This window comes from Salmo trutta, chromosome 30 (genome assembly GCF_901001165.1).
Source record: "Salmo trutta chromosome 30, fSalTru1.1, whole genome shotgun sequence".
Lineage (NCBI taxonomy): Eukaryota > Metazoa > Chordata > Actinopteri > Salmoniformes > Salmonidae > Salmo > Salmo trutta.
Window position 1 is genome coordinate 45,479,771 of NC_042986.1, and position 16,448 is coordinate 45,496,218.

Consider the following 16,448-nt stretch of genomic DNA (forward strand, 5'->3'; position numbering starts at 1 on the left):
ATGTTTGCATTATTTTTGTACCAACATAAGGAGATTTCAGCCACCATTGTGTTAGAATTGGAAGCGGATGTGGGCGTTATCCTCAAATATGGGCGTTATCCATAGGGTTGAAAGACAATGGTGGCGGAAAACATAAGAGAAATTACCACATTTACATAAAGGATGGACCTATGTATTGTATGTGTATAAAAGCAGAGCCGGGGCCTGAGGAAGGCAGTTGTTTCCGCGGACCGGCTCGGCTTTACTACTTTGTATTAAAGTCTATATTGAATTTACAAGTTCTTGTAAGAGTGTTATTCTTAAGACAATTTTCCACGACATTAGTGATACATTTTAGCTGCATTTCTGGTTTTTGTGACGCCTCTCCTTGCTTGGAAAATGGCTGTGTGGTTTTTTTTGTCTAGGTGCTGTCCTAACATAATCTAATGGTATGCTTTCGCCGTAAAGCCTTTTTGAAATTGGACAGTGTGGTTGGATTAACGAGAAGATTATCTTTAAAATGGTGTAAAATACTTGTATGTGTGAGAAATTTGAATTATGAGATTTTTGTTGTTTTGAATTTGGCGCTCTGCTATTTCACTGGCTGTTGGCGAGGTGGGACGCTACCGTCTCACATACCCCAGAGAGGTTAACATCACACACACACACACACACACACACACACACACGTTATCACACACACACACACACACACACACACACACACGTTATCACACACATTATCACACACACACGTTATCACACACACACACGTTATCACACACACACACACACGTTATCACACACACACACACACGTTATCACACACACACACACACGTTATCACACACACACACGTTATCACACACACACACGTTAACTTCTTTGGGATAGGGGGCGGTATTTTGACATCCGGATGAAAAGCGGGCCCAAAGTAAACTGCCTGCTACTCAGGCCCAGAAGCTAGGATATGCATATAATTGGTAGATTTGGATAGAAAACACAAAAGTTTCTAAAACTGTTAAAATAATGTGTGTGAGTATAACAGAACTGAAATGGCAGGCGAAACCACGAGTACAAACCATCAAAAAAAATATTTTTGGCACTTTTATAATTGGGCGAAATTGTCCCCGATTGCAGTTCCTAGGGCTTCCACTAGATGTCAACAGTCTTCAGAAAGAGTTTCAGGCTGGTTTTTGGAAAAATGAGGGAGAAGTTGTAGTTCTTCTTAGTGGCTCCCATTTTGGCTGTAGTGTTTCCAAGCGCATGGCCGAGAGAGCGCGTTCCTTTTGTTTATCTCCGGTAAAGACAATAACGATTCTCCGTCTTAAATTGTATCTTTTATTTGCGTATTAGGGTACCAAAGGTTTGATTATAAACGTTGATTGATTGACTTGTTTGGATAAGTTTATTGGTAACGTTTGGGATTCATTTTGTATGCATTTTGAAGGAGGGAAACCGAGTGGATTATTGTTTGAAACGCGCCAGCTAAACTGAGTTTTTATGGATATAAAGAAGGACTTTATCGAACAAAAGGACCATTTGTAATGTAACTGGGACATTTTGGAGTGCCAACAGAAGATCAGGGTGTCGCAACTCCCTGGTTGAAAATGATTTGTTATGCATTTGTGTGCTGGGCGCTGTCCTCAGATAATCGCATGGTTTGCTTTCGCCGTAAAGCCTTTTTGAAATCTGCATTAACAAGAAGTTAAGCTTTACTTTGATGTATAACACATATTTTCAAGAATGTTAAATATTTGAATTTCGTGCTCTGCAATTTCACCGGATGTTGGCCTGGTGGGACGTTACCGTCCCACGTATCCGTAAGAAGTTATCTCACACACACACACACACACACACACACACACACACACACACACACACACACACACACACACACACACACACACACACACACACACACACACACACACACACACACACACACACACACACACACACACACACACACACACGTCTCTGTGGAATCCTACCACCTGGCCACAATCATATACCGGTACAGAAAGACACAGTCTCACCTGAGCACGCAGCACATGAGCAGAAGGTGTTGTGGGACCTGAGCAGGGTTGAGTAGGGCAGGACAGTCAGAGCGGAGACAGGCTAGGAAAGCTCTGGTCCTCCGGGAGCGATCTTCACTGGCTCTACCAAGCCACAGCCTCCGCAGGTTAGGACAGGTCCACTCTCTGAAGCACAGCGCTGGAACCAGCTCCGGGGTCAGGGCCGACTTAGACTTCCCACTGGACCACTCCTTCACTATCACTGGAGGAACTGCTGGAGGAGACAGACAGGGAGAGATAGAGACAAGACAAACAACCAGAGAGAGAGAGAGACAAGACAAACAACCAGGGAGAGACAAACAACCAGGGAGAGATAGAGACAATGAGAAGAACACATTCTCCTCATTTACAATAACAACCGAACCAACAAGATAAACAAATGAGCTGTGCAGCAAAGCAGAAAGGTGACCGGGCTAGACAGAGCAGACAGGTGACCGGGCTAGACAGAGCAGACAGGTGACCGGGCTAGACAGAGCAGACAGGTGACCGGGCTAGACAGAGCAGACAGGTGACCGGGCTAGACAGAGCAGACAGGTGACCGGGCTAGACAGAGCAGACAGGTGACCGGGCTAGACAGAGCAGACAGGTGACCGGGCTAGACAGAGCAGACAGGTGACCGGGCTAGACAGAGCAGACAGGTGACCGGGCTAGACAGAGCAGACAGCTGACCGGGCTAGACAGAGCAGACAGCTGACCGGGCTAGACAGAGCAGACAGCTGACCGGGCTAGACAGAGCAGACAGGTGACCGGGCTAGACAGAGCAGACAGGTGACCGGGCTAGACAGAGCAGACAGGTGACCGGGCTAGACAGAGCAGACAGGTGACCGGGCTAGCAGACAGGTGACCGGGCTAGACAGAGCAGACAGGTGACCAGGCTAGACAGAGCAGACAGGGCTACACAGACCAGACAGGTGACCGGGCTAGACAGGTGACCGGGCTAGACAGAGCAGACAGGTGACCGGGCTAGACAGAGCAGACAGGTGACCGGGCTAGACAGAGCAGACAGGTGACCGGGCTAGACAGAGCAGACAGGTGACAGACAGGTGACCAGGCTAGACAGAGCAGGCAGGGCTAGACAGAGCAGACAGGTGACCAGGCTAGACAGAGCAGACAGGGCTAGACAGAGCAGACAGGTGACCGGGCTAGACAGAGCAGACAGGGCTAGACAGACCAGACAGGTGACCGGGCTAGACAGGTGACCGGGCTAGACAGGTGACCGGGCTAGACAGAGCAGACAGGTGACCGGGCTAGACAGAGCAGACAGGTGACCGGGCTAGACAGAGCAGACAGGTGACCGGGCTAGACAGAGCAGACAGGTGACCGGGCTAGACAGAGCAGACAGGTGACCGGGCTAGACAGAGCAGACAGGTGACCGGGCTAGACAGAGCAGACAGGTGACCAGGCTAGACAGAGCAGACAGGTGACCAGGCTAGACAGAGCAGACTCTTTCCCTCCCCCCCTCCCTCCCTCCCTCCCTCACCGTCTAGGGGTCCTCTGCTGCGCATGGCGAGTCTCTCGAGGCGTCGGTGTGTTTCGGCTAGGCTGAAGAGGACCCCATAGCTGTACTGTCTGGCTGCTCTGAACAGCAGAGAGGCTGGAGGCAGTTCACTGTTACAATCATCTTCTATACACACCGCCATCTTCATCTCTCCCTGAGAGAGAGAGAGAGAGAGAGAGAGAGAGAGAGAGAGAGAGAGAGAGAGAGAGAGAGAGAGAGAGAGAGAGAGAGAGAGAGAGAGAGAGAGAGAGAGAGAGAGAGAGAGAGAGAGAGAGAGAGAGATGCAGTCATGCAGACGAACATCCTGACTTGTTATAACTTTCTGGTTGTTAAGAGTGAGATTAACAAGATTAAATTAGCAAAAAATATAGGTAATTCAATTGTACACAGGAGAAAACGATTAGTCTTTTAACTCATACTGTCAATCTTAATCGTGCTAGCTAGCCAAATGTAAAATTATCAGCTAGTTTACTGGCTAGCTCCAACTGTTTCCTGGTGGTAACCAGAGCCACATGGCCACTGAGGGAGGCTAGTTTACAGGCTAGCTCCAACTGTTTCCTGGTGGTAACCAGAGCCACATGGCCACTGAGGGAGGCTAGTTTACTGGCTAGCTCCAACTGTTTCCTGGTGGTAACCAGAGCCACATGGCCACTGAGGGAGGCTAGTTTACTGGCTAGCTCCAACTGTTTCCTGGTGGTAACAAGAGCCACATGGCCACTGAGGGAGGCTAGTTTACAGGCTAGCTCCAACTGTTTCCTGGTGGTAACCAGAGCCACATGGCCACTGAGGGAGGCTAGTTTCCTGGCTAGCTCCAACTGTTTCCTGGTGGTAACCAGAGCCACATGGCCACTGAGGGAGGCTAGTTTACTGGCTAGCTCCAACTGTTTCCTGGTGGTAACCAGAGCCACATGGCCACTGAGGGAGGCTAGTTTACAGGCTAACTCCAACTGTTTCCTGGTGGTAACCAGAGCCACATGGCCACTGAGGGAGGCTAGTTTACTGGCTAGCTCCAACTGTTTCCTGGTGGTAACCAGAGCCACATGGCCACTGAGGGAGGCTAGTTTACTGGCTAGCTCCAACTATTTCCTGGTGGTAACCAGAGCCACATGGCCACTGAGGGAGGCTAGTTTACTGGCTAGCTCCAACTGTTTCCTGGTGGTAACCAGAGCCACATGGCCACTGAGGGAGGCTAGTTTACTGGCTAGCTCCAACTGTTTCCTGGTGGTAACCAGAGCCACATGGCCACTGAGGGAGGCTAGTTTACTGGCTAGCTCCAACTGTTTCCTGGTGGTAACCAGAGCCACATGGCCACTGAGGGAGGCTAGTTTACTGGCTAGCTCCAACTGTTTCCTGGTGGTAACCAGAGCCACATGGCCACTGAGGGAGGCTAGTTTACTGGCTAGCTCCAACTGTTTCCTGGTGGTAACCAGAGAAGGGAAGAATCAATTTGAAACGCAACATTCTGAGGGAGAACCCGGAAACCTTTTCTGCTGACTGCTCACACAACAGGACCGTTACAAACCTGTAATTTTACACAGACCACAGTACTGCCTGGCATACAGCTGTAACCAGGCATTTCAGCGATACAAAGAAAGGCATCTGCAAGGAAGGCAAATCCACATGTTTGAGGACATGGAAAAGGACCAGGAAAACAGGTTTCTGCCGGTAAACTGGTACCGGAACGGTACTGTCATGGCCCAGGGCAGTGAGGCTGCACTCAGCTCTTCTGTACAGGACTTCCCCTCACCTCAGGCACTCCAACAACAGGACCCAGGCCCAGATCCACACAACAGGACTATCCTCCCCCCTGCCTGCCTACAACCACCAGAGCCAAGACCACACCACCATCTGCTGAGAGACAGGCTGGCTCTGTTAGAGGTATGGGTTACTGAGCTGAAGGAGCAGCCCCCCAGCTACACCACCTCCAGACTGCTGAGAGACAGGCTGGCTCTGTTAGAGGTATGGGTTACTGAGCTGAAGGAGCAGCCCCCCAGCTACACCACCACCAGCCCAGACAGAGAGCTTCTACAGGACCAGATCACCATGAGGAGAGAGCCTTACCACAGCTCTTGAGGAGGTAAAGGCCACCATGAGGAGAGAGCCTTACCACAGCTCTGGAGGAGGTAAAGGCCACCATGAGGAGAGAGCCTTACCACAGCTCTTGAGGAGGTAAAGGCCACCATGAGGAGAGAGCCTTACCACAGCTCTTGAGGAGGTAAAGGCCACCATGAGGAGAGAGCCTTACCACAGCTCTGGAGGAGGTAAAGGCCACCATGAGGAGAGAGCCTTACCACAGCTCTGGAGGAGGTAAAGGCCACCATGAGGAGAGAGCCTTACCACAGCTCTGGAGGAGGTAAAGGCCACCATGAGGAGAGAGCTGGTGCAGGTAAAGGAGGAGATAGTAAATGAGTTGTCTGTCATCAAGAGGGTTCTGCAGCACAGAGAGCAGACTGTAGAGACTCCTAGAGAAGGTCACTTCCACAAAGCTGTGAACGAACTGAGAGAAACACGTAAAACACCAAATAATGCATACAGAGCAGAATTAGGACGATACCCACTAATTATCCAAATCCAGAAAAGAGACATTAAATTACAACCACCTAAACTACAACCACCTAAAAGGAAGCGATTCCCAAACTTTCCATAACAAAGCCATCACCTGCAGAGAGATGAACCTGGAGAAGAGTCCCCTAAGCAAGCTGGTCCTGGGGCTCGGTTCACAAACACACAGACCTCACAGAGCCCCAGGACAGCAACACAATTAGACCCAACCTAATCATGAGAAAACAAAAAGAAATGCTTTCCAATGTGTCAAGTAACTTCCAAAAAACATAGCAAACTAGGATGCTATTTGGCCCTAAACAGAGAGTACACAGTGGCAGAATACCTGACCACTGTGACTGACCCAAATCCAAGAAAAGCTTTGACTACGTACAGACTCAGTGAGCATAGCCTTGCTATTGAGAAAGGCCAATGTAGGCAGACCTGGCTCTCAAGAGAAGACAGGCTACGTGCACACTGCCCACAAAATGAGATGGAAACTGAGCTGCACTTCCTAACCTCCTGCCAAATGTATGACCATATTAGAGATACATATTTCCCTCAGATTACACAGATCCACAAAGAATTAAAAAACAAATCTAATTGTGATAAACTCCCATATCTACTGGGTGAAATACCACAGTGTTCCATCACAGCAGCAAGATGTGTGACCTGTTGCCATAAGAAAAGGTCAACCAGTGAAGAACAAACACCATTGTAAATACAACCCATATTTATGCTTATTTATTTTCCCTTTTGTACTTTAACTATTTGCACATCATTACAACACTGTATATAATAGACATATGACATGTCTTTATTATTTTGGAACTTTTGTAAGTGTAATGTTTACAGTACATTTTTTATTGTTTATCTATTTCACTTGCTTTGGCAATGTAAACATATGTTTCCCATGCCAATAAAACCCTTACATTGAAATGTAATTGAGATACAGAGAGAGAGATCATGAGCTCCTGAGTTCTTTCGCAGAAAATATAATTATACTTGGATAAATGTAGATAAACTTGGATTTTTTTTCTCGCAAGGTCTTATACAGGACACTACCCTTTACATCAAAACCTTCAAACCAAATCAAAATTCTATACCTAAAACCTTGATTTTGGACAAAATTACCTGAGTGGATTATTTTTACCAAGAACTATCAAGAAAAAACTTCTAACAAACCAAAACCTGCAGAACATACACAGCTGAAACCTGGAAAAAACATCCAACACAACACTGAGAGATGTTCAGTCTGAATCCAACACTGAGTGAGTGATGTTCAGTCTGAACCTGCTTCTGAAGCCAAAACGTAAAAGATGATAATCTCTAAGTAATTTAGTTAAATACGGCTACTAAGCTACCAAGCTGCTAGGCCAGAACAGACCTGGCTGCACCTTCCATTAACACCTAGTAAGCTACCAAGCTGATAGAACAGGCCTGGCTGCACCTTCCATTAACACCTACTAAGCTACCAAGCTGATAGAACAGACCTGGCTGCACCTTCCATTAACACCTACTGAGCTACCAAGCTGATAGGCCAGAACAAACCTGGCTGCACCTTCCATTAACACCTACTAAGCTACCAAGCTGCTAGGCCAGAACAGACCTGGCTGCACCTTCCATTAACACCTACTGAGCTACCAAGCTGATAGAACAGGCCTGGCTGCACCTTCCATTAACACCTACTAAGCTACCAAGCTGCTAGGACTGAACAGACCTGGCTGCACCTTCCATTAACACCTACAAAGCTACCAAGCTGATAGAACAGACCTGGCTGCACCTTCCATTAACACCTACTAAGCTACCAAGCTGATAGGCCAGAACAGACCTGGCTGCACCTTCCATTAACACCTACTGAGCTACCAAGCTGATAGAACAGGCCTGGCTGCACCTTCCATTAACACCTACTAAGCTACCAAGCTGCTAGGACTGAACAGACCTGGCTGCACCTTCCATTAACACCTACTGAGCTACCAAGCTGATAGAACAGACCTGGCTGCACCTTCCATTAACACCTACAAAGCTACCAAGCTGATAGGCCAGAACAGACCTGGCTGCACCTTCCATTAACACCTACTAAGCTACCAAGCTGATAGGCCAGAACAGACCTGGCTGCACCTTCCATTAACACCTACTGAGCTACCAAGCTGCTAGGCCAGACCTGGCTGCACCTTCCATTAACACCTACTGAGCTACCAAGCTGATAGGACAGGCCTGGCTGCACCTTCCATTAACACCTACTAAGCTACCAAGCTGATAGAACAGACCTGGCTGCACCTTCCATTAACACCTACTAAGCTACCAAGCTGATAGGACAGACCTGGCTGAACCTTCCATTAACACTTAAGTGTGAAGTGAGATGTGTGAAAACTCTTGAGCCCAACAATGGCAGCAGAGTTTCACAGCCTCCCCCATCCAAATGCAGAGGCCTTTGAAGTCCACTGTGCAGATGTCATCCCAGTACAGTACACCTTGGATATTAAAAACAACACAACATGGAATAAATACTAAAAGAAGCTCCTCAAGGACAATCCAGAGACACAATTTGCTGACTGCTACAAAGAGGGGAACGTAAACAACTTTTCATTTTCCACACAGACCATCCCCTGGCATGGCACAGTGCTATATTAACCAGACCATCCCCTGGCATGGCACAGTGCTATATTAACCAGACCATCCCCTGGCATGACACAGTGCTATATTAACCAGACCATCCCCTGGCATGGCACAGTGCTATATTAACCAGACCATCCCCTGGCATGACACAGTGCTATATTAACACAGACCATCCCCTGGCACAGTGCTATATTAACCAGACCATCCCCTGGCATGGCACAGTGCTATATTAACCAGACCATCCCCTGGCATGGCACAGTGCTATATTAACCAGACCATCCCCTGGCATGGCACAGTGCTATATTAACCAGACCATCCCCTGGCATGGCACAGTGCTATATTAACCAGACCATCCCCTGGCACAGTGCTATATTAACCAGACCATCCCCTGGCACAGTGCTATATTAACCAGACCATCCCCTGGCACAGTGCTATATTAACCAGACCATCCCCTGGCATGACACAGTGCTATATTAACCAGACCATCCCCTGGCATGGCACAGTGCTATATTAACCAGACCATCCCCTGGCACAGTGCTATATTAACCAGACCATCCCCTGGCATGACACAGTGCTATATTAACCAGACCATCCCGTCATGGCACAGTGCTATATTAACCAGACCATCCCCTGGCACAGTGCTATATTAACCAGACCATCCCCTGGCACAGTGCTATATTAACCAGACCATCCCCTGGCATGACACAGTGCTATATTAACCAGACCATCCCGTCATGGCACAGTGCTATATTAACCAGACCATCCCCTGGCATGACACAGTGCTATATTAACCAGACCATCCCCTAGCATGGCACAGTGCTATATTAACCAGACCATCCCCTGGCATGACACAGTGCAATATTAACCAGACCATCCCCTGGCACAGTGCAATATTAACCAGACCATCCCCTGGCACAGTGCTATATTAACCAGACCATCCCCTGACATGGCACAGTGCTATATTAACCAGACCATCCCCTGGCATGACACAGTGCTATATTAACCAGACCATCCCCTGGCATGGCACAGTGCTATATTAACCAGACCACCCCCTGGCATGACACAGTGCTATATTAACCAGACCATCCCCTGGCACAGTGCTATATTAACCAGACCATCCCCTGGCACAGTGCTATATTAACACAGACCATCCCCTGGCACAGTGCTATAAGAGCACACTACCCCTATGCCATTAGAAAGGGTATTGGCCCAGGGTGGAAACTCACAATACTAGACAATGAGGAAATTGAAACATCTGTCAACATGTACAAGTCTGGCACAGTAATGGCCCTCCCTGTGGCTCAGTTGGTAGAGCATGGTGTTTGCAACGCCAGGGTTGTGGGTTCGAGTCCCACGAGGGGCCAGTAAAAAAAAAAAAAAAAATGCATGAAATGTATGCTTTCACTACTGTAAGTCGCTCTGGATAAGAGCGTCTGCTAAATGACTAAAATGTAAAATGTAATGGTGCAGGGCATCCTCAGTCTGGGACAGTAATGGTGCAGGGCATCCTCAGTCTGGGACAGTAATGGTGCAGGGCATCCTCAGTCTGGGACAGTAATGGTGCAGGGCATCCTCAGTCTGGGACAGTAATGGTGCAGGGCATCCTCAGTCTGGGACAGTAATGGTACAGGGCATCCTCAGTCTGGGACAGTAATGGTACAGGGCATCCTCAGTCTGGGACAGTAATGGCGCGGGGCATCCTCAGTCTGGGACAGTAATGGCGCGGGGCATCCTCAGTCTGGGACAGTAATGGCGCGGGGCATCCTCAGTCTGGGACAGTAATGGCGCGGGGCATCCTCAGTCTGGGACAGTAATGGCGCGGGGCATCCTCAGTCTGGGACAGTAATGGCGCGGGGCATCCTCAGTCTGGGACAGTAATGGCGCGGGGCATCCTCAGTCTGGGACAGTAATGGTGCAGGGCATCCTCATGCAGTTCCAGCAGGACTTTAACAGGATTAAAGAGAGAGAACAACAGGAGAAGATTTCTGTGACCACTCCCCCATCCTGAGTGAGTCTGAACACACCTCTTCAATCTGTAGACGAGGATAGTCCCCCCAGCACTGAACACACCGCTTCAATCTGTCCTGCAGACGAGGATAGTCCCCCCCAGCACTGAACACACCTCTTCAATCTGTCCTGCAGACGAGGATAGTCCCCCCCAGCACTGAACACACCTCTTCAATCTGTAGACGAGGATAGTCCCCCCCCAGCACTGAACACACCTCTTCAATCTGTCCTGCAGACGAGGATAGTCCCCCCCAGCACTGAACACACCTCTTCAATTTGTAGACGAGGATAGTCCCCCCCGGCACTGATCACACCTCTTCAATCTGTAGACGAGGATAGTCCCCCCCCAGCACTGATCACACCGCTTCAATCTGTCCTGCAGACGAGGATAGTCCCCCCCAGCACTGATCACACCTCTTCAATCTGTCCTGCAGACGAGGATAGTCCCCCCCAGCACTGATCACACCTCTTCAATCTGTAGACGAGGATAGTCCCCCAAGCACTGATCACACCTCTTCAATCTGTCCTGCAGACGAGGAAAGTCCCCCCCCAGCACTGAACACACCTCTTCAATCTGTCCTGCAGATGAGGATAGTCCCCCCCCAGCACTGATCACACCTCTTCAATCTGTAGACGAGGATAGTCCCCCCCAGCACTGATCACACCTCTTCAATCTGTCCTGCAGACAAGGATAGTCCCCCCCAGCACTGATCACACCTCTTCAATCTGTCCTGCAGACGAGGATAGTCCCCCCTGCACTGATCACACCTCTTCAATTTGTAGACGAGGATAGTCCCCCCCAGCACTGATCACACCTCTTCAATTTGTAGACGAGGATAGTCCCCCCCCAGCACTGAACACACCTCTTCAATCTGTCCTGCAGACGAGGATAGTCCCCCCCAGCACTGAACACACCTCTTCAATTTGTAGACGAGGACAGTCCCCCCCGGCACTGATCACACCTCTTCAATCTGTAGACAAGGATAGTCCCCCCCAGCACTGATCACACCTCTTCAATCTGTCCTGCAGACAAGGATAGTCCCCCCCAGCACTGATCACACCTCTTCAATCTGTCCTGCAGACGAGGATAGTCCCCCCTGCACTGATCACACCTCTTCAATTTGTAGACGAGGATAGTCCCCCCCAGCACTGATCACACCTCTTCAATTTGTAGACGAGGATAGTCCCCCCCAGCACTGAACACACACCTCTTCAATCTGTAGACGAGGATATTCCCCCCCAGCACTGATCACACCTCTTCAATCTGTACTGTAGACGAGGAGACTCCCCCCCAGCACTGATCACACCTCTTCAATCTGTAGACGAGGATAGTCCCCCCCTAGCACTGATCACACCTCTTCAATCTGTCCTGCAGACGAGGATAGTCCCCCCCCAGCACTGATCACACCTCTTCAATTTGTAGACGAGGATAGTCCCCCCCAGCACTGAACACACCTCTTCAATCTGTAGACGAGGATGGCCCCCCCCGGCACTGATCACACATCTTCAATCTATCCTGCAGACGAGGATAGTCCCCCCCAGCACTGATCACACCTCTTCAATCTGTCCTGCAGACGAGGATAGTCCCCCCCAGTACTGAACACACTTCTTCAATCTGTACTGTAGACGAGGATAGTCCCCCCCAAGCACTGATCACACCTCTTCAATCTGTCCTGCAGACGAGGATAGTCCCCCCCAGCACTGATCACACCCCCTTCAATCTGTCCTGCAGACGAGGATAGTCCCCCCCAGCACTGAACACACCTCTTCAATCTGTCCTGTAGACGAGGATAGTCCCCCCCAGCACTGATGACACCTCTTCAATCTGTAGACGAGGATAGTCCCCCCCCAGCACTGACCACACCTCTTCAATCTGTCCTGCAGACGAGGATAGTCCCCCCCCAGCACTGATCACAACTCTTCAATCTGTACTGCAGACGAGGACAGTCCCCCCCAGCACTGAACACACCTCTTCAATCTGTCCTGCAGACGAGGATAGTCCCCCCAGCACTGATCACACCTCTTCAATCTGTAGACGAGGATAGTCCCCGCCAGCACTGAACACACCTCTTCAATCTGTCCTGCAGACGAGGATAGTCCCCCCCAGCACTGATCACACCTCTTCAATCTGTACTGCAGACGAGGATAGTCCCCCCCAGCACTGAACACACCTCTTCAATCTGTCCTGCAGACGAGGATAGTCCCCCCCAGCACTGATCACACCTCTTCAATCTGTAGACGAGGATAGTCCCCCCCAGTACTGAACACACCTCTTCAATCTGTCCTGCAGACGAGGATAGTCCCCCCCAGCACTGAACACACCTCTTCAATCTGTCCTGCAGACGAGGATAGTCCCCCCCAGCACTGATCACACCTCTTCAATCTGTAGACGAGGACAGTCCCCCCAGCACTGATCACACCTCTTCAATCTGTCCTGCAGACGAGGAAAGTCCCCCCCCAGCACTGAACACACCTCTTCAATCTGTCCTGCAGATGAGGATAGTCCCCCCCCAGCACTGATCACACCTCTTCAATCTGTAGACGAGGATAGTCCCCCCCAGCACTGATCACACCTCTTCAATCTGTCCTGCAGACAAGGATAGTCCCCCCCAGCACTGATCACACCTCTTCAATCTGTCCTGCAGACGAGGATAGTCCCCCCTGCACTGATCACACCTCTTCAATTTGTAGACGAGGATAGTCCCCCCCCAGCACTGATCACACCTCTTCAATTTGTAGACGAGGATAGTCCCCCCCCAGCACTGAACACACCTCTTCAATCTGTCCTGCAGACGAGGATAGTCCCCCCCAGCACTGAACACACCTCTTCAATTTGTAGACGAGGATAGTCCCCCCCGGCACTGATCACACCTCTTCAATCTGTAGACAAGGATAGTCCCCCCCCAGCACTGATCACACCTCTTCAATCTGTCCTGCAGACAAGGATAGTCCCCCCCAGCACTGATCACACCTCTTCAATCTGTCCTGCAGACGAGGATAGTCCCCCCTGCACTGATCACACCTCTTCAATTTGTAGACGAGGATAGTCCCCCCCAGCACTGATCACACCTCTTCAATTTGTAGACGAGGATAGTCCCCCCCAGCACTGAACACACCTCTTCAATCTGTAGACGAGGATATTCCCCCCCAGCACTGATCACACCTCTTCAATCTGTACTGTAGACGAGGAGACTCCCCCCCAGCACTGATCACACCTCTTCAATCTGTAGACGAGGATAGTCCCCCCCTAGCACTGATCACACCTCTTCAATCTGTCCTGCAGACGAGGATAGTCCCCCCCCAGCACTGATCACACCTCTTCAATTTGTAGACGAGGATAGTCCCCCCCCAGCACTGAACACACCTCTTCAATCTGTAGACGAGGATGGCCCCCCCCGGCACTGATCACACATCTTCAATCTATCCTGCAGACGAGGATAGTCCCCCCCAGCACTGATCACACCTCTTCAATCTGTCCTGCAGACGAGGATAGTCCCCCCCAGTACTGAACACACTTCTTCAATCTGTACTGTAGACGAGGATAGTCCCCCCCAAGCACTGATCACACCTCTTCAATCTGTCCTGCAGACGAGGATAGTCCCCCCCAGCACTGATCACACCCCCTTCAATCTGTCCTGCAGACGAGGATAGTCCCCCCCAGCACTGAACACACCTCTTCAATCTGTCCTGTAGACGAGGATAGTCCCCCCCAGCACTGATGACACCTCTTCAATCTGTAGACGAGGATAGTCCCCCCCCAGCACTGACCACACCTCTTCAATCTGTCCTGCAGACGAGGATAGTCCCCCCCCAGCACTGATCACAACTCTTCAATCTGTACTGCAGACGAGGACAGTCCCCCCCCAGCACTGAACACACCTCTTCAATCTGTCCTGCAGACGAGGATAGTCCCCCCCAGCACTGATCACACCTCTTCAATCTGTAGACGAGGATAGTCCCCGCCAGCACTGAACACACCTCTTCAATCTGTCCTGCAGACGAGGATAGTCCCCCCCAGCACTGATCACACCTCTTCAATCTGTACTGCAGACGAGGATAGTCCCCCCCAGCACTGAACACACCTCTTCAATCTGTCCTGCAGACGAGGATAGTCCCCCCCAGCACTGATCACACCTCTTCAATCTGTAGACGAGGATAGTCCCCCCCAGTACTGAACACACCTCTTCAATCTGTCCTGCAGACGAGGATAGTCCCCCCCAGCACTGAACACACCTCTTCAATCTGTCCTGCAGACGAGGATAGTCCCCCCCAGCACTGATCACACCTCTTCAATCTGTCCTGCAGACGAGGATAGTCCCCCCCAGCACTGAACACACCTCTTCAATCTGTCCTGCAGACAAGGATAGTCCCCCCCAGCACTGAACACACCTCTTCAATCTGTCCTGCAGACGAGGATAGTCCCCCCCCAGCACTGATCACACCTCTTCAATCTGTAGACGAGGATAGTCCCCCCCAGTACTGAACACACCTCTTCAATCTGTCCTGCAGACGAGGATAGTCCCCCCCAGCACTGAACACACCTCTTCAATCTGTCCTGCAGACGAGGATAGTCCCCCCCAGCACTGAACACACCTCTTCAATCTGTCCTGCAGACGAGGATAGTCCCCCCCAGCACTGATCACACCTCTTCAATCTGTCCTGCAGACGAGGATAGTCCCCCCCAGCACTGAACACACCTCTTCAATCTGTCCTGCAGACAAGGATAGTCCCCCCCCAGCACTGAACACACCTCTTCAATCTGTCCTGCAGACGAGGATAGTCCCCCCCCAGCACTGATCACACCTCTTCAATCTGTAGACGAGGATAGTCCCCCCCAGTACTGAACACACCTCTTCAATCTGTCCTGCAGACGAGGATAGTCCCCCCCAGCACTGAACACACCTCTTCAATCTGTTCTGCAGACGAGGATAGTCCCCCCCAGCACTGATCACACCTCTTCAATCTGTCCTGCAGACGAGGATAGTCCCCCCCAGCACTGAACACACCTCTTCAATCTGTCCTGCAGACAAGGATAGTCCCCCCCCAGCACTGAACACACCTCTTCAATCTGTCCTGCAGACGAGGATAGTCCCCCCCCAGCACTGATCACACCTCTTCAATCTGTCCTGCAGACGAGGATAGTCTCCCCCAGCACTGATCACACCTCTTCAATCTGTCCTGCAGACGAGGATAGTCCCCCCCAGCACTGAACACACCTCTTCAATCTGTAGACGAGGATAGTCCTCCCCCAGCACTGAACACACCTCTTCAATCTATAGACGAGGATAGTCCCCCCCAGCACTGAACACACCTCTTCCAACTGTACTGCAGACGAGGATAGTCCCCCCCAGCACTGATCACACCTCTTCAAACTGTCCTGCAGACGAGGATAGTCCCCCCCCAGCACTGATCACACCTCTTCAATCTATAGACGAAGATAGTCCCCCCCCAGCACTGATCACACCTCTTCAATCTATAGACGAGGATAGTCCCCCCCAGCACTGAACACACCTCTTCAATCTGTCCTGCAGATGAGGATAGTCCCCCCCAGCACTGAACACACCTCTTCATTCTGTACTGCAGACGAGGATAGTCCCCCCCAGCACTGAACACACCTCTTCAATCTGAAGACGAGGATAGTCCCCCCCAGCACTGAACACACCTCTTCAATCTGTAGACGAGGATGCCCCCCCCCCCCCCGGCACTGAACACACCTCTTCAATCTG

General features: G+C 50.5%; 1 protein-coding gene across 1 annotated transcript in view; it reads right to left on the reverse strand.

The window, feature by feature from the left end:
* LOC115168797 (constitutive coactivator of PPAR-gamma-like protein 2) overlaps nucleotides 1–16,448 on the reverse strand; it is a 113,487-nt gene that overhangs the window by 39,400 nt on the left and 57,639 nt on the right. The window contains exons 9-10 of the mRNA XM_029724352.1: nucleotides 3,538–3,709; nucleotides 2,019–2,268 (exon numbers count right to left, since the gene is read on the reverse strand). Coding sequence (XP_029580212.1) covers nucleotides 2,019–2,268; nucleotides 3,538–3,709 — 422 coding nt within the window. The remainder of the gene's footprint in view (nucleotides 1–2,018; nucleotides 2,269–3,537; nucleotides 3,710–16,448) is intronic.